This window comes from Poeciliopsis prolifica, unplaced genomic scaffold, assembly GCF_027474105.1.
Source record: "Poeciliopsis prolifica strain line A6 unplaced genomic scaffold, Auburn_PproV2 SCAFFOLD008, whole genome shotgun sequence".
Classification (NCBI taxonomy): Eukaryota; Metazoa; Chordata; class Actinopteri; order Cyprinodontiformes; family Poeciliidae; genus Poeciliopsis; species Poeciliopsis prolifica.
The window spans coordinates 5,282,809-5,301,392 of NW_026562383.1; the positions used below are offsets into that span (position 1 = coordinate 5,282,809).

The 18,584-nt window shown below is 42.8% G+C and overlaps 2 protein-coding genes across 2 annotated transcripts; both read left to right on the forward strand.

Annotated features, from left to right (window-relative positions):
• The first annotated feature begins 53 nt into the window (after positions 1–53).
• On the forward strand, positions 54–4,383 carry toe1 (target of EGR1, exonuclease). Its single transcript, XM_055033676.1, has 8 exons — positions 54–175; positions 258–298; positions 398–494; positions 953–1,111; positions 1,246–1,359; positions 2,120–2,268; positions 2,399–2,561; positions 3,080–4,383. Exons 1-8 carry the CDS (start codon positions 62–64, stop codon positions 3,758–3,760), a joined length of 1,518 nt encoding a protein of 505 aa, XP_054889651.1. The 5' UTR covers positions 54–61; the 3' UTR covers positions 3,761–4,383.
• Positions 4,384–4,621: 238 nt separating this feature from the next.
• Positions 4,622–7,269, forward strand: tmem53 (transmembrane protein 53). Its single transcript, XM_055032491.1, has 3 exons — positions 4,622–4,810; positions 4,959–5,062; positions 6,196–7,269. Exons 1-3 carry the CDS (start codon positions 4,756–4,758, stop codon positions 6,895–6,897), a joined length of 861 nt encoding a protein of 286 aa, XP_054888466.1. The 5' UTR covers positions 4,622–4,755; the 3' UTR covers positions 6,898–7,269.
• The last annotated feature ends 11,315 nt before the right edge of the window (positions 7,270–18,584 follow it).

Below are 18,584 nucleotides of genomic sequence, written 5' to 3' on the forward strand. Positions count from 1 at the left end.
TTCCATGTAGCGGTTGTTAAGTTTGAGCGAAGCGTTGTAGTTACAAAGTTCAGAGAAAACAATGTCATCTTCGATAGTAGTTCCTGTAATTGATGTCCATACTAACAATTTCAAAGAACTGTGGCCAGCCATGGTGGTTGCAATTAAAACGTCGTCCTTCATTGCGCTCGACACGGTAAGTGCCGCTCCGATCTGAGTGTGATTTCTAACCATGCGTGGCTCAGTTGGAAGAATCAACAGTCTCTGTTGTGCTGCAGGAACTGAGTGGTCTGGGAAATAGGAAGTCCCTGTTGGCTGAGTGAGTGTACTTTTTTCTAATATCATAAAATAACAATGACAATAATACTAACCGATCTGATCAGAGTTGTTTCTCTGACTCCTTTCTTGTTCGTTACAGATCAATAGAGGACAGATACAGAGCAATATGTCACGCTGCTCGCTCTCGCTCCATCCTTTCTTTGGGAATAGCGTGTTACAAGAAACTGGACCAAAAGGTACCTCATATACCGGATATTATGTATTAACACAGAAATGCTTAAACTATGTACTGTGAGTGTGCGCGTTTCTTTTGCTGTTGTGATGCTGGTATGTTGCAACTTACAGTCTAATTATAGGAGAGACATGCAGTTGGTCATGGATTGGAATTTTATCCGGAATTCCAGACTCTGTCCCCGCTGAGGGATACCAAAGGACGTTTCTATGTCCTGAATTTAGGGGCGTCAGAATAAAGGGGGCTTATTACAAATGCTGGCTTCACTTTTACAGATTTTTATCTGGAAGAGACAAGTCCACGTTTCACTAGTGTACACATTTTTGTCCATCGGTCACATCAATCCAAATGAATTAAATTATTGCTTGTGGTCGCACAGATACAAGATGTGCAAAAAGGTCAGGAGTGAGATTAATTTAGCAGGGAAGTTTGTTGACGTAAGAAACGTTTTTCTCCCGTCAGCCTCCAGGCTCCTACCTGGTCCAGGTGTACAACCTCACCCTGCTGTGTTCAGAGGAGTACATCATAGAGCCGCAGTCGGTCCAGTTTCTGGTGCAGCACGGGTTTGACTTTAACAAGCAGTACGGCAGCGGGATCCCTTACTGCAAGGGTAACAATAAGGTGAGGACGCCTTGGTGTCTGTGTCCCTGCTCCATCTAAACCGAATGGTCAGTTGGCTTTCCTCGGCTTCTCCTGGGATTACCTTGACTTCGTTTTCCCTTATGTCTTCTGTTGCACGTTTTCCTGTCTGCAAGGGAGGTTCGGACGACCGTGGGGTCCACATCCGAACTTTGTTTACTGAGCTGCTGCGAGCCAGGAAGGCCCTGGTGCTGCACAACGGCCTCATCGACATGGCCTTCCTCTACCAGGTACAGAGAGCGCTGTTTTGTCTCATTTAAGCTCCAGAACCATGGAGCTATGGGGCTGAAAACAAGAGTCGTGATTAATTGGTTGTTGAAATAATCGCCAAGTAATTTAGTAATCAAATTAATTGTTTGCTGAAAGAACAGCACATTCAGCGAAGGAATTAAGCCAAAACTGTCCAAAAAATAGACACATTTTGCATTTTAGATGACAAATCTGCTTTGTATTATGTACCAAGAACTCCTCAAGTAGTCGTAGTTTTATTTTCACCTAGTTGAAATACAGTACAATTCTTCTACGAAGCACCTTATGCTGTCCAATTATTAATTGGGTAATTGAAAAGACAAAACAAAAAACAAAACGTCAACCGATCAGCTATAACTCTGATGTGAAGTGAAGCAGATGAGGTTGTTTAAATATTAATGTAGCTGCAGATACATCCTATGTTATTGCATTTTAGGCAATACAATTTAATTTTCTTATTTTTAGAAAATGTGAGTTTATTTGCATTTTTTAGCATATTTTCAATATTACAAAATAAGCCTAAGTGGCTAAATGAATAATCAGCAGAATGTGCTTTTTTTTAAATATATATATCCACTTACACGATTAATCATCAGAATAATTAATTGCTAAAATAATTAGCTGCAGCTCCTGGCATCATCTCCAACTATTTTTGTCAGTGGTAAAAGACAAACTGTCAGTTATGCATAAATTAGTGAGACTAATTGTTTTCTTTCTGGTGGGATTTTTTTTTTTCGCAAGAGTTTTTATGCCCACCTCCCCGAGCGGCTGGCCACCTTCACAGCCGACCTGTCTGAGATGTTTCCCGCCGGGATTTATGACACCAAATACGTGACTGAATTTGAGCTCCGGCTGACCGCCTCATATCTGGAGTACGCCTACAAGAAATGGTGAGCACACCAGCAAATGAGCAACTCAGGAACATGGTGACCCTTTCATCGGTGACACCGTCTGCTTTTAAAGACGTACAGTGAGACAGTAGACCCGAACGTTTGTTTCTCTTTTTCCATATCTCACCAGCAAGCTGGAAAACAGCCGCAGTGTCACCTCTGGCTCGGCTGGACCTCACGTCCACCTAGAATTTTGCCAGTACGCGGGTGACTTGTCCACCTACGTCGACTACAGGCAATGTCCGGCCATAACATCCATAGAGGGACAGACGGACGTCTGCCAGCGCTTCTCAGTAAGTTTCACTGACTTTCAGCAACCTTTTCAGTTGAAGAATGTTCCAGTTTTCCAAAAATATGGTAATTTAGTTTTTTTTTTTTTACATTTTATTGCTAATTTTTGTGTTGTATATTGAGGTTATATGTACATATATTTATAAAATAGACAAAAACCTAACGTGTACTCGTGAAACGGAAGAAAGATGATATGTTTTGTTCCTCCTTTTATTGTGGAAATCTGAAGAATCTAAGAAGTGTGGCATGCATTTGCGTTCACATACAAAACACCGCGTGTGCTACAAAAACAAAACAGAAACAAGCAAGACCTGAAACACGTAAAGTGTGTAAAAGTTCAGTTTTATTGTACTTTTCCAAGTACAATTTTAGATTTTATTTCGTAAAGCAGGCTTTCAGCTCCTACTAATGTGGATGTTGCATGACTTCATCTAAGTTTACATCTTCTACCTTTTAATCAAATAAAGCAAACCCAACACCGCCACAGTATCTGTTTATTGTCTTTGCTTTTGTTTTTCAGGCTTTCGGCTGGTGCCCAAATGGCACCAAGTGCCCGTTGTCCCACGACACAGACCTGATCATCCTGCAGGACGAGAAATCCAAAGATGAAAAAAGGAAAAGGCGGAAGAGACGGAGGGACAAAAAGGGGGCATCGGATACAGCCGAGGACTGCTCCGCCTCTGACGGCGCCCCAAAGAACAAAGTACCAAGCATGGAAGCGGACGAGGAAGAAGCAGCCCGTGACCAAATGGAGGCGCACGAAAAATCATGCGCCGATGGAAACTCTCGCATGGACGACGGGCGGGACATGAGAGACGACGACGGAGAAGAAAACGGAGTCGGTGGAGCAACGAACCCCGGAGACTCTGCGGTGAGCGCCGGAGAGGGTACCGGCGTCTGTTCTGTGGAGTCCGACGCCGAGGCGAAGAAGAAGGCGGACGCGGGATCGCACCGGGCGGGCTTTGACGCCTACATGACGGGATACATCTTCGCCTACGCGTGCGCGCTCATCAAGAAGGCGGCGGAGCCTGGGCCGGAAGGAGACGACGCCGAGCCGGAGGAGTCCTGGCTCCCCGACTGCGTCAATAAGATCTATCTCAGCGGCAAGGCAGCTCCCCTCAATGTGGTGAAAAGCACCTTCGCCAAGTCATCCAAGGCCCACATTCAGAAGATGGAGATGGTGTGGGGGCAGAAGATGTAGCTCAGTTTCTCTGTAACCTCCAGTCTGTCATTTTATCTCATACAAGACGAGGTTAATATTATTCTTTTTACTATTTTGGCAGCCGTTGGTTGTGTGAAAATTTGAGGAACTCTCTGAGATTGGTTGGTCCAACGAGTCTTATTATTTAGGCAATAAATAATAAATTTATTATATTTATTCACAATAAATATAATATTATTTATTATAAGCTCCTTGTATAAATTCAGCTACAAGGAGCTGAGCGTTTATAAATTTATTAAACGATAAATTTTTTAAATTTATTGTTAAACGATAAATTTATTGTTTAATAAATTCATGTTAATTAAGAATATGATAGATGACATCGTTTCCTTATCACAATTTTCTTTTATGCAGTTACAATTCTTAAAAAAAATAGATAAATATGTTTGGATCAGCAGTCAGTGTTTCATTCTGCTCCTCTGTTTGTCGAATTAAAAACATTGCCTTGTTTATGAAATGAATTTTCTTAAATTCGAGTGCTAACCCACTTAATTATCCAACATTTCCCTGGAAATAAGTTGTTTGGCATTCATGGTTACCACAATGTAGATTTATTACCTCTCATTTCTCTTCGTAATTAAAACCTCATGAACACTCTGAAATCAGTTGTTGTGGTCTCATTTTGTCCAAAAGACTGATATGAATTGTCCAGAATAAAATAAAGAAAATATAAGGTGGCGTGTAATCTTACTCATTTTGTGTCTATTTCAAAATTCGAAGTTGTCTCTTTAGGAGCGTTTTCCACCGCCGTCCGCCAGGGGGCGATAAGCTAAAGACGTCGCTGCTCGTGCTGTAAAACTAAAGGAAGAAGAGGTTTTCCTGTCAGTCGGAAGGGTTCTGTTGTAGCACTGCCTATGGTGATGAATCAACCTGTTCCTAGTGTCTTTTTTTTGTCTTTAAGAAAATGCCTACTTTGGTCCAGGTTCGCCTGCTTTCGGTTTGAGAGACGTTAGCCCGCCGGAGAGCTTTTAGAAATGGCTGCCGACGATATCGACTACAATATTGTATTCCCGGATGCGGGCACGTCAGGTGAGGAATTACAGTTACAGGTGCGCAGTTCGTGTGTGTGTAACCCGTACAGTTCAGCAGAGCTGCTGAGTGTGTGGTACCGTTACTGTGTGTTAACGCGCTGCTGTGTTTTGTGTGTGTGTGTGTGTGTGTCTCGTCCTGGTTTCAGAGAGACACTGGCCAGGGACAAAGGAGCCAGTTGTGATCCTGTTGGGCTGGGCTGGGTGCAAGGACAAACACCTCTCCAAATACAGCTCCATCTACAATGACAAGGTCAGTGTCAACGAGATTAGTAAAGCCACAGCGGACTGTGGATTATTCCAGATTACTACATTATAAGGAGGTGTCTTTTTTTTAAATTGTTTTCTTTTCCCACTATTAATTGCACAATGACTGCAGTACAGCAGCCGGATGATGGAAGATTGAGTTCACTCGACAAAAATATGATCGATGCCTGCCAGTTACAGTGTCAGTATGTAATCTGAACCCACGCTGCGGAAGTCCACCTGGAAACTTTCTCTCTCCCTCTGACTGCTGAGCATTGAACTTTTATAACCTCTTCGTCTTGCTGACCAAACGGTGGGGATGCTGATGCTGTGGGCTTACACTTTTATCACAATATTTGGGCGTACTGTTGTGTTCACGATTCACAATCACAAATACTGCCCTTGAGAAACAAACACATTTGTTGCTACGGAATTTATAGCAACAACAATAAATCCAAAAAACTAAGATGTTCCCTTCTGTGATGTCACCAGAGCCAAATGTGTTTAGAAACTTATATAAGGGTGTACGGGTGGGCGATACAGACTAAAGGTTTATCAAAATATGCTGTGGTACTTTTGCAATAACAAGTGATGATAAGAATATAATATTTCTTTTTAAGTATTTATTAACGTGACTGCACAGCACAATTAGAAATACTGCTCTTGAAAATCATTTGTCATGCATTTCTTTAGGACTCTAATCACATAAAGAAGCGCGGCTTGTGTCACCGAAATGCGCACAAGAAGTTTATTTATTGTATCAATAAAAAGTTGTATTATTTATTGATACAACTTTGATGAACAAACTGGAGGAAATCAGTGAAAAACAACAATACAGACAGTTTTTGAAGGGTTTATTGTAACGACAATCAAAATCATATCACAATAAGAAATTTATCACGATTAATGACAAACGATACGATAAATTCCCACCCGTATCGGGGAGGATAGAATTTAATTTTATCAAAGAATTTTAGAGCAAAATTCTATCACTTAAGAAAAAATTGTCCAGAATCTGTTGATCAATCGGAGATGAACGATATCCAGAGTTCGCTTGGTTTGTTTTCACTGAAATATCTAGCGGTTGGTAGCTTCAAAAATTGCTGCAGCATCACAGGAAACTTTGGGTTTCTCCCCCAGGGATGCGTCACCATCCGCTACACCGCACCCCTGAAGACCGTCTTCATCTCCGAGACGTTTGGCTACAAGGAGCTAAGCGGCACTGCGCTCAAGCTGCTGGAGATCCTCTACGACTACGAGGTGGAGAACAACCCCGTCTTCTTCCACGTCTTCAGCAACGGCGGCTTCATGCTCTACCGGTACATCGTGGAGCTGCTGCACAGCGACGAGCAGTTCGGCTCGCTGCGCGTGCTCGGTGCGGTGGTGGACAGCGCGCCCGGCAGCGGAAACGTCCGAGGCGCCCTGCGCGCTCTCACTGCCACCCTGGGGCCCCGGATAAGCCCCGTTTTAAAGTACGTCCTCCTGGCGCTGTTCGCCGTGAGCGTGTTCCTCCTGCGGATCGTGCTGTACCCGGTGACGAAGTTCGTCCACAAGAACCACTACGACGCCGTGCGCGAGCGGCCGCCCGCCTGGCCTCACCTCCTGCTGTACTCTGGAGCGGACCAGGTGATCAGGCACAAGGACATCGAGCTTTTCGCGGAGACCGTGGCAAGAAAGGGCGTCCCCGTGCACAGCTACGACTTCGCCTCCAGCGCCCACGTCTGTCACTTCCGTGATTTCCCTGAGCAGTACTCTCTCAAGTGCCGTGACTTCCTGGTGGCTTGCATGAAGGACTCCGAAGGACCCGAAACGAAAAAGAGACAACACGTGCAGAGTCAGTGAGGCTTTGCTCTCCTCCGAGGTCGGAGATAATATGACTATTCGGCTTTTTTTTAATTTACTTTCTGTGGTTTGAAAAATCCAAGAAACTGCAAAGCTTTCTTCTCATGACTTCTGCTACATGTCAATTTAACGTCCCAAGGCACTGTAAGGGAAACTTCCACTTGCCTAAATTAGTTTATTTCATTAAGATAAACTCATTTAAACTAGTTGAAATATGCCAGTATGACATTCCCACAGTAGGATAACCTTAAAAACATGACAGTATTTATACTCTCTCTCTCTCACACACACACACACACACACACACACACACACACACACACACACACACACACACACACACACACACACACACACACACACACAAAAGAATCATACATCACATTTTGTAATTGCCTTTGCTTAAAATACTGTAGAAAATTAATTTGTTATAGATTCAAAAAGTGAAATTTATATCTGGATAGGCGTATCAGATTTGACAATATTTGGTGCTATTTATTGCAATTCCGACAAAAACTAAAGCTTAAAGTCAGTCACTGTTTTTGCTGTTGCACACAGTTAGCACTGCTCTAAATATAACACATACACACTATAATATAAGCCAAGTTAGCTGTAGTAAGCAGGCCAACTGTAAGGCTAATCACCATGTGATAATTGTATTCAAACATATTTTCTAATGCATATTTATGGATGCCAACAGTGAAAGTTGGAGTTAGGATTTTTCCCACTGTTTCACAGAGGGATCTATTTCAGGGATTTGTTTCTGCTAGTTTAGGTGACAGGCACGAAGCACCACACTTTTTTTCTTCCACTCGATTTTCCATTAGCTTGCCGGGATACATCACAGTGCGAGCAGGCAGTTTTTTCATTGGCTTTTTGCGGCTTGCCCTCCTTGTGGACGGAGTCAGTAACCTAATCCCGTCAAGTCGTCACTCGCATACAGCATTTTGGTGCTTTTCTCTCTTTGCGAATAAGTTTTGGCTGATTGAAGCTGTGGCGAATTGTCATCAAAGTGACCAGAAATAAACACTTGACACGTATCCCTCTGTGCAGAAATGAATTTGTATAATTAATGAGATTCATTTACTTATTCAATGACTTAAAATTCCTTTCTAGCGATAATTGAAATCACTGAGATGCACCTGTTCTGTTAAGTTTTGTACCACATAAAGTCTTTTTTCTTTTTCTTTTTTTTCCAGATTAGTTGCGACAAGCATTGAGATGCCTGCTTGTGGCAACTGGAAAAAAAAAAAGCAACTAAAGTCTTCTAGGCTAATTTATTGCTGTGAAATGTGATGCATTGTACATTATCAGTCGCCAGGCAGTCTGACACAGATGTGACTGCCTGTTCGGTTTTGTCTATTTATGAAATGTAATTTATGATTTCCTACTAAAATAAGGGTGCTTAAGTGATTCATGCGAGTTCGTCCTTTAGACTTGGCGCTGCCTTACAGAACTTGTGTCCAAATCAAGTGAAGTCCACCTAATGTGTGATGCAGATAAATGTAGTCCAAGGACGAAGCCTAGTGACGATGAATGTATGTGTGAAGCACAACCGATATGCTCACTTTTTAACTGATGTGCCTTCAATAAACCAGAATGCTCTCAGTAAAAAGTCTCTTACCTCTTTTCATAAGATTCTTACTTTATTAGGGTCAAAATCAGCAGCAAAAATGGCACCTGTCAAGTTGTGAGTGTTTTGCTTCCAGAAACTCTGAACATCAACAGAATATGCAGTTAAAACCTTCTTATCTATAGGTGGGTTTAACTAACGAAGCCAGTTTAACATCCTGTAAAATCGTAACGCATGGAAAGAACTTTGAATTCATTCAAAGCAAAACTACACATGAGATTCGAGAAGAAATTTGTCGCTTTGCATATGGCTCCCTCTGGTGGACATGTGTCAGAATTTCTGTTTTAAAATCCCTACAAGTGTTTTTTGCTTGGTCTCACTGTCTGGCAATGTAAACCAAATGACTCAGTTGTTTTTTTGGGTGTTTTTTTTTTTTTTTTTTCATGTGAAATATATATCGGATTACGACGAATTCGTGGCAAGCTTTGTTTGTTTTTACCAGATTTGTCTCTTTTCTTCCCTTGCCGAGCAAAAAGCGCATCACTTCAATCCAGCCACTTCACCTGCTCTGCTTTCATGAGACACTGAGGACCATTAGAGTTGTGTGTATTGTGTGTGTGTGTCTGGAACAACCCAGTGGCGATGGCTGCTGAATGTCTGTGTCTGTCAGGCTTGACATTTGGAGGAGCAAGCAGGTTGGCATTTGCCTCCGCTCCCGATCTGGCGCTGGTACTTCATGTATCATGAGGAGGAGCTCGGAGGGCCGAAGGAAGATGGGGGGGGGGAAAGTTTACATATCGGCACAGACTCCTGAACTGCACATTAGACGAGCTGTAGTCCTTCAGTGATGTATGAATGAGGCCTCAAAAACCTTGCAGTGCTAAGTCGTCAATGCAGGAAGAGGTCATTTCTTATCCTAACGTTTAGCAATAGAAATACAATTTTTTTTAAGTGGAAGTGCAGACAGAACCTGCCTGACTCTTCTTCAGGACTTTTATAAAATCATGTAAAGTTTCACATGTGCACACCAATTTGCGTATCCCACCAAAAGAATATTACCTTTAGATATGTCATGAATTTGCTCTCTGAAATATAAGCATTTTTGTTGTAAATTCCAGCTTTGAGGGAGCAGTTTTTAACTGCCAAACATGACAAATTTGACTGAAACATATGCACATGATCCTTTCTTGGAACTGTTTTCTTTTAGCTGATTGTAGTAAATAAATAAAAATATATATATTTTGCATCCAAGGGGTTCGCCCACACCTTTTTCAGCACTCAAAGAAGTAGATCCACCTGAAGAGGGCAGCATTGCCTCACGGTTTCCACAGTTCAGGTTCTAGGCGAGGCCTCAGCTTCACATCAGGACGATTAAGGCCATGTTCAGGCATTATTTATGTCTCTTTTAGGGACTGGGAAATGTGAAATCTACCTTTATGAACGTTTGGACTGCTTTACAATATTAGAAAGCGCCAGTGCTTTTCAGGTTGCCACCAAGACTTCTGCAATTACGGTATATCCATCTTTCCTATCTTCATGGTATTCCTATTCTGCAACCATTTTGACTTTACAGGGAGGGAGGGGGGGCCAAAAACAAAACCTTGTCCCCATTTCAAATTAAAACAAAGTATTTTTAGGTGCAGGCTGCAGAGAAGATGAGGGAGAACAAAGAATAGATCGGTTGGTGCGGCCGAGATCGTCGTGCGCCTCCCTCTCCCCTTTGGAAACCCGCTGAAAGAAGAAATTACACCATGGAAGTTAATGAAGTCTCACAAGTTGATGAGGGGAAAATTGTGGCGGAGAGGGGTCAGCGCTTTCTCTTTAGCCTTTCCCTCTTCTGCGGAAAATGGCTGCGGTCAAGATCCATACTTTTAGAGGACGCCCGGCTCTCCGGCGCAGAGATGGAGTGAGAGGGATGAGGGGGAGAGCGCCGAGATTAATGGCATTAAGTGGTAGCACTTGGCAATGTGGTAACATATCGTCTGTGTTCTCAATTTGGGGCTGATAGTTTCATAGACCTTGGCTGCGCGCGGCGACTTTTAGCTGTGATTTAGTGGATTCGAATAATCCGCGTGGCTTTTCATCATCACAAGACCCGCGAGCCTCCGCAATGACGAGCCCTATCGGGGGCCGCATTTATCAGAAAATATGATCAACATCTTTCAAACAGTTAAATCTTCCCTCGCCGCACTTCTTTACGGTTATTGTGCCGCCGAGCAAAAACTGAACCTTGTCCCGGAGTTTCATTTATACCCCTCTACAATTTTCCCTTTAGGCTAATGCCACTGCAAATTGAAGTGAAATGTGTGTGTTTATTTATTTATTTTTTGGGGCATGTACAGGTTGACATTTTTAGAGTCTACCAAGTGAATCCCGTTTCTAGATCATTGGAAAGGGATGCGCATTTTATCTGACGGGAACATGCGCAGAGGCAGGCGTGCGCTCAGAGATGTGATCTAACGGATAATCTCCACGCCTGCCTCTCTGGTGATTTGGACTGGTTCCGTATAATGCTTGACATTTTGATTTTACGTCTGACACGCTGTGATTTATGCGAACAAAGTACAAGTGATGCAGTCTCCTCTCTTTACAGTCTGGTTTCCTGTGAAAACAGGAAGCCCTTTTTGTTGGCGCCCCTGGCAAAGATGCAGGAAAAGCCTATTTTAAAAAATATATATATTTTTTCTTTTATCCCCAGCAATATCTTTAAAACAAACATAACTTATGCATTTAAGTTTTAAGCACAACCAGGTCACCACACACTGTTATAATAAACTCCAAAGCTCACCATTGGACAAGTGTAACAAAAAGTGGTCTGTTAGCATCACTCTCTATAATTTCCCCTATATGCACCATATGGGCAGTTGCCCAGGGCGGCATTAGGAAGGAGGCTGCATGAGCAGAAGATTAAAATAAATTCTTTGTCAATTATCTCTTGTTGTGGTGAGTAGCCTCCCTCTCCCCCCCCTTCCCCGCTACCAGAATATGAAGAGTAGGTTATGTGCTTCATGCAGAGTGCATTTTATCCCGATTCATAATCGCGAATGTTTTCCTACAATTTGATTGGTTGTGGGTTAATTCAACAGTTATAGCTGGTTGGACTCCACATGGGACCTTTGCTGTTTGGTGAAAAGGCTTACCAAACAAAGTTCCTGCCGGGAACCCCGTTGGAGTTTGTGATGCTATGAACTGCTGAAGTTATCAGAACATTTAAGCAACAAAAAAGAAAAAAAATATGGAGGCCTTACCATAAAATTGCAAATAGTTCAGCGTCGGCTCAGCAGGAAATCAACACAAAATACCTCACCTGAACAACAATCAACCTTCTTCAATCACATTAGTTCCTATACTCTGTAATATGTAAAATGAGATAAAGTGAGAGCAAAAAGGTGGATGATCTAGAGATATTATGAAAAGAGTTTTGTCAGAGATTCTTCTTCCTCCTTATGAAATGTCTCAGAAGAAGCACAAGTCATGTCCCGTTTCATGATTTCATATTGTCAAAAGTGATCGTGTCTCCTTTGCAACGAAAGCAAAAGAGAATAAAGCAACCTTTTTATTTTGTTTTCTAAATGCCTTAATGGTTATGCCACGTCAGTGAAAGATTAATTCATTTTAAAGCTTTTTAAAAGGTTGCTTGAATAACGTGATTGCGCGATATTTTAAAAAGCCACAACACTTCTTATACCTTGCAGGGTTTTTGTCAAATTAAATCTGTAAACAACATTAAAAAAATGACAATCGTTTTCAGACAGAACAGCCACAATATTAATAAAAAAGACAAAACAGAATATGCAGACTACTCAAACCTGCACTGGAATATTCCACATTTATAAGTTATTTTGTAAAACAAACAAACAAAAAATTCCACAGATTTAGTTCATCCAGATATACAGTATTACTAACCTTCACTTCTCATCTCATAATCTGGCTGGGACGTAAAGATCCACGTCTCAACCAGTCACTACAACAACGGCAGTGACTATTTTTCCAACCTTTTGCTTTTTGTGATAATTAGTCATTGTACTCTTCTCATAGCAGCAACCAGGTCTTTGCAGGTGCGCTCCGCCGTCCTTTACACGGGGGGCCACACGCTGCGCCGGAGCCTCGCCCCCGCTCCGCGGGACTGGCCTTGTGATCAAGTCGAGCCGACGAGAAGTCGCTCAAGTCAACCTCTCTCGCCTCTAATGAGCAAAGTGTCCGGCGGAGGCCATATCCGAGACAGCGTGCGGCCTCTCCCCGACACACATACACTCAAGCGAGTGGGTCCCGAGCGAACCACCACACACCTTCACTAGGGATGAAGCCGGAGGATTTCCAGCAAACTCCAATCTGCCTTTGAGCAACTTTAAAAGGTCTCGCAGTGTTTGGGTTGACGATTGAAGAGAAAACCAATGTGTGTGTGTGTGTGTGCGTGCGTGCGTGTGTGTGTGTCTGCGTGCGCGCGAGAGTGCGTGTACGGTTTGTGAAAGGAATTGGCTTGTCGGACCAGACGGGGAGCCGCCATCAAAATCTCCCATGGTCTATCTCAGTCCCTCAGCCCTCTACTTAAGACCAAACGCAACGAAAAAAGCGATGAAATGTTAGATAACAAGAGGGGGGAAAAAAGACAAGGAGACACTGAGGATGGAAGATGGAAAGTGAGAGGAACAGCAGTGTGGAAGCCCCCTCAGCGTGTATGCTGCCTCTCTCCCATCGTGTGGTGCGGCAGGCCAACCCTTCTCAGCCTATTCAAAGCGAGTGTGTGGTAGCTCAGGAGATTGCGTGCGTGTGTGTGTGTGTGTGTGCTTCTTCATAGATGTCCTTGAACAGAACCCCCTCGGCTCTGCGGATCCCTGCTGCCACTGGAGAACATTTGACAAGCAGCAGGCTCTTGTTAGAGCGCTGTCAAATTAAAGGTGTGTGTGTGTAAAGCTGGGGCTGTGTGAGGCTACGTGCGTGCGCGTGTGTGTGTGTGTGCACCTTTCAGAGGCTCTATTCAGAGCCCTGTCAAATTAAAACTACCAAACAAACTGTGCGTGTCACACAGACAGGCCAGGTCCTGCCTGTGATGGCAGCGGTAGGCTCAGGGCTGCTTTGTGTTCATGTGTGTGCATAAGTGTGAGGAAAAAAAAAAAGACTTTTCAGCAGGCTTCCTAGTTTTTAAATATATATATATATATATGTATATATATATATATATATATATATATATATATATATATATATATATATATATGCATCCTTCACTTGTTTGCAAAGAAACCAAATACATACGTTGTTGTGGAGGCGGAATCTGAAGGGTTTTCGTGTTAAAGTAAAACGCGCGCGCACACACAGTCAACCTCGGTGAACTTTAGGCTCCCTGTGGAAAATCTCGCCTTATTGCACAGCAGACACGGGCGATCTGTTACTTGCCGCGACCGAAAAACAAATATGCTCGATTAATGCGAGTCTTTACACAACACAGGGTAGATGCAGCGTACATCAAATGATGAATGAAGATTAAAATACAAGCGTCCACAGCGGGCGGGTGGGGTGGGGGGGCCCGGACACAGATATATATGCAGGCGCTCTTTATCTGCGGAGTCTGCATCATTTATGGGACGTCCAGCTGTGTGTGGGGTGTGTGTGTGCGGGGCCTTTCACGGCGTCGGCAAGTGGCTAAATATCGGCAAAAGGCAAATGGTTCAAGTCATTTTTGTTAGCTGTTCATCGTCTACGCTTTCGGGTTTCGTAGCTCGCACTCATTGGGGTTAAGATGCCACATTAACAATAATTTATTTCATTTAATGTTTAGCCGCATGGCACTTTGCAAAAGCGTCCACACACCCTCCACTTTCCCCCTTTTTGTCATGTCACAGCTAATCACTTAATGGACTCATATTGGGATTTTTTTTTTTGAGTTCAAACCAGTGGACAGTTGTGAAGAGGAGGGAAGGAAATACGAGTTTAACCGTCTTTTCATAATGGGAATCTAATTAATACTTTGTTGCATAACCTTTTGATCCAATTGCAGACGCTAGTATTTGAGGGTGTTTGACTCAGATTTGCCCAGATTGAACAAAACAAATGTGGATAAACATTTTTGTAAGCCTTATCTCAGATTCTTGATTGTCTTTAGACGTCTTTATGTATGTCTGAATATTCTTTGATCTGACCCTTTCAATTGAAGCTCTGGCTTTCAGCTTCCATCTCAACACTCTCTCCTCTCTTCATCCATCTTGTCATCGACTCGGATCACCTTCTGGATCTTGTTGCAAGCATTCCCACGGTATGTTGCTGCCACCAGAATAGCACTCTTCATGAGACGGTTGCATGGCAATAGATGGTCTTGAGTCAGAGGCTTCTTCAGACTCACTGCACTACAGGCTGCTACAGGAGATCCCTCTTGGCCAGACAACAGGGTCTACAATGTGAGTCGAAATCTATTGGGATTAATGCTGATTTATTTATTTATTTTTAACTTATGTGAATGAAAATCAATCAATTTACTATGTTCCTGCATGTTTTATCACATGCAGGATGAAAATGTACAGTTTGAATCCAGCTCAGCCCCGCACCTTCTTCTAAGACTTTTCTTAAGGCCTTTTTGGACCATTCTGAATGAAATTTAAGACCTGAATCACAGCAAATGCACAACACACATATATATATGTATATGTAGTAAAAAAAAATTGCACTTATCCATGATAGATGCAAAACAGCTGGCGAGCTGGGATGGGTATAACAATAGTTGTCGGTTACCTGTAATGGCCACCGCCTTGAGTCGCAGAGCAGAATGAAGATGTTCGGCTGCGACTTCAATTTTTTTGCCTGACAGAAAAGTCCTGCAAGAAAAACCAAAACATATACGCACAGTTAAGCAATCGCAAAATGTAACACCTGGGATTAATGTATTTAAAGCCAAGTTAAAAAAAAGAAGAAAAAAAAAGAACTTAAGACATTTTAAGGCCGTAAATTTAGACGCATGCAGTTAATATTTTTTTTAAAATGTGCAGACGACATGGATAAGCTGTCGCCTTGGTTGACTCGTAACTTTTCGGGATCTCGTTTTGACACTTAACCTTTCTTTAAACATTCCCTCTGACCTGTCCGCTGTAGTCTTTCGTCTTCATGAGGATGTTTGTTCATCAATGTTCCCCCACAAAACTCTGACACCTGCACAGAGTGGCTGAGTTTATACTGAGATTAAATACTCTGTTTGGTAATTTTGCTTTATTCTCATTTTCGCCTCTTTTCTGACAGAGATGTCATTTACGCTCGTCTCCGTTTAACCTCACAGTGGTATAATCTTGATTGCTGCTTTCCACCTCGGATGAGTCAAATAAATCGTATTGACGGGTGGCAGGCGGGTTCAGGCGATTTAGACATTTTGACGGAGGAACTGCGCGCCTCGCACCGGGAGACGTATGATTAGCTCATTTCATCTGGAAGCAGGTGGTGACAACATGCCAGCTCCAGTCAGGACGTTTGAGACTTGTACATTCTTTACATCAATGTCGGGCCTTAAAGGTGCCAACAAGATGCCAGTGGAAGCTCGATGGTGTTGGTTCTGGTCCATCAGGCGACAGACAGAGAGGTTAACTCAAGGCATGATGCAGGGACTGAAGTGTTAGAGCGGTGGCATCTCTGGACATTCTGCAAACAAATATTTGACGTCTTTGATAAAAAAATAAATAAAAAAAAACTACAATGCACGACTGTCATTTTTGATCCAGGTAAAGACGTTCTGTTTATGTTCTGACGGAGCAGTGAACATTTTCAGTATTAACACTGTGCCACATTAGCCGTCTTCTTAATATTGCCTTTTGCAAAATCCCCAACAGTGTGAAGCTGAATGGATACAATGATATAAAAATAAAGCAAAACATCATTTCTTCCATGACGCTTTCACTGAGAGGTTTTGTGTTCTATATTTCCATTTGTGTGTGTTCTGATCTGAGCTGAAGTATTTAGTAGACCTCAGTCTTAGCAGTTCGGTTTACTTTTTATCCCTTCCCTTTTCGATCGTGTTTCCGAGTTCCCTTGTCACGGTTGGGTTGGTGTCTTGATTTGTTCTCGTGTTCTGTTTCGAGTTTGGAAAATGTTACGGTTTCGGTGTCCATTCCTCTTACGACTTGGTCTTTTTTGACATTCAGTTTCCCTCGGCTCTTAGAGCCTTCTCCCATCTGCACTGCATTGGTTAATCATCCGCACCTGGTTCTTGCTTATGCCATCATTCCAAAACGAATGAATCCTCTCACCTTTTCTTTTGCTTTTGTCGAATCCATTCAGCCAAGCTCAGAGATACCTGGGGTTTCTTTTGTTTGAGGTGTTTTTAAAAGTCCGCTGCATCCCACACCACCAACTCAAGACATGAAATAGGCGCTTGCTAGGTTTCCAGGAGCTACTGTGCACAGGTTGTCAGTCGGCTTTTTCAATTTTAGAAGTCAAAACAGGTGGAAACCAGACATTAATTAGATCTGGTTTCTGGAGATGTGTAAGAAAGGGAACTATTGCAGAGCCTGGAACGTCTACATCGGTATTACCAGCCCATTCCTGACCTATACGTTTCCAGACTAACACTCCCGCACTTCCAGAGGATCACTTGCAAAATGTTATGATTTACGCAGTCGCCGGAAGACTAATAACTTTGGAAGTTTTTTTTTCCCTCCTATTTCTCTTATCTCGTTGCGGGGAAACCGATTCATCTTAAAGAGTGATGAGGGAAGGTCGCTCTCTATGCAAAATGCATTAAAGCCAAATGGGGAGTCTATTAGTCAAATCTGCCTGATAATCCGTTTGCTGAAGGACCCCGGCTGCTAACTAAGTAGATTAAGATATGTCACTGCCACCAAATGGGCAATCCGATGCCTTTTTGAGATTTTGTATTTTTTTTTGCAGATTCAAAACACAACACAATGCAGGTTACTATGTGTTTTGTACACGCATGTCATGTGGGAGAGGAGGGAAAGAAAGTGCTGATCAATTACCTCTCCTGCACTGGAACAAACCACAGCAGAGGTGCACACACGTAGTTCACAGCCCGGGCACTTATCTGCATACAGTGTCTCCTCGCCGGATTCACTTCATAGAATTAATTCTCTCCACTCCGCCCACTCTGTTGTGCACGTCTGAGGAGGAGAATGCGCTGGGGAGCCATGAGGAAGAGCGCGTTTGTGTGAACGCGGGACGATTCATCACGGCTTCATTAACATTCGAGGTGTTGCCTCCCTTCTCACCGCCACGCGCGCCGCTGCGACGGCCCTGCAGTGATAATTACAAATAATTTATTCCTACCGGTTAATTAACCGATATCCTTTTGCACACGAGTCCTAAATAAATAAATAAATGAATGAATAAAAGAATGCGGGAGACATCTTGCGTGAATACGCACACCCGAATCTTTGCTTGCTTCAACTTTGTTTTGCGCCACAGGGTTTTTTTTGTTGTTGTTGTTGTTGTTTTTTTTCATCCTATAAAGTTGTGATGACCCTGTTCATGGAAAAGAAAAAAAAAAAAAAAACAACCCACAAGTGTGCAGCCAGAGCGTGTTCACCGAGTGTCAGGATGTGAAAAAGTTTTGGACTCCATCCAAAATTATTAGTGGCCATTTAAAGTCTAATAATTTCCTCGATCTAACGACTCCAAAAGAGGTGTGAAGCTCAGCCAGGCTGAAAGATCGGAGGCTAATTAGACCAAATGCTCAGGGCAAGGGGTCACCGAAGCAAAGGAAAGGAAAGGCTGATGTTGGCCACTATTTTCATGCCTGATTTTTAAAAATATGTTTATATGCTTGCGGTTTCTTGTGGGGAACCCATAAAAAGAAACCCAGATCTATTGGGTAACAGAAAAGAGTCTAGAGCGGCATCTCTGAGCACGCACCTGGGAACTGCTTGAAAAATCTCTGCAAGTAATTAAGTGCGAATGCGGAGATGCTGAGGAGAACGCTTTCAGAAACGTTCATCACTGTAAAGCAGCTGCAGAAATCACGTGTGACTCATTCTGCTTTCACAGCACTGGAGTGAAGTTCACACACATTCATGATTACCTGGTTTTTTTAAAACTTTTTTACATTTTTTTTTTCAACTTTTCTTTTCCACGGTGAGTCAACGTGCAACGCCAAAGAGTTGAGAAGTTTGACTTGGCTTTA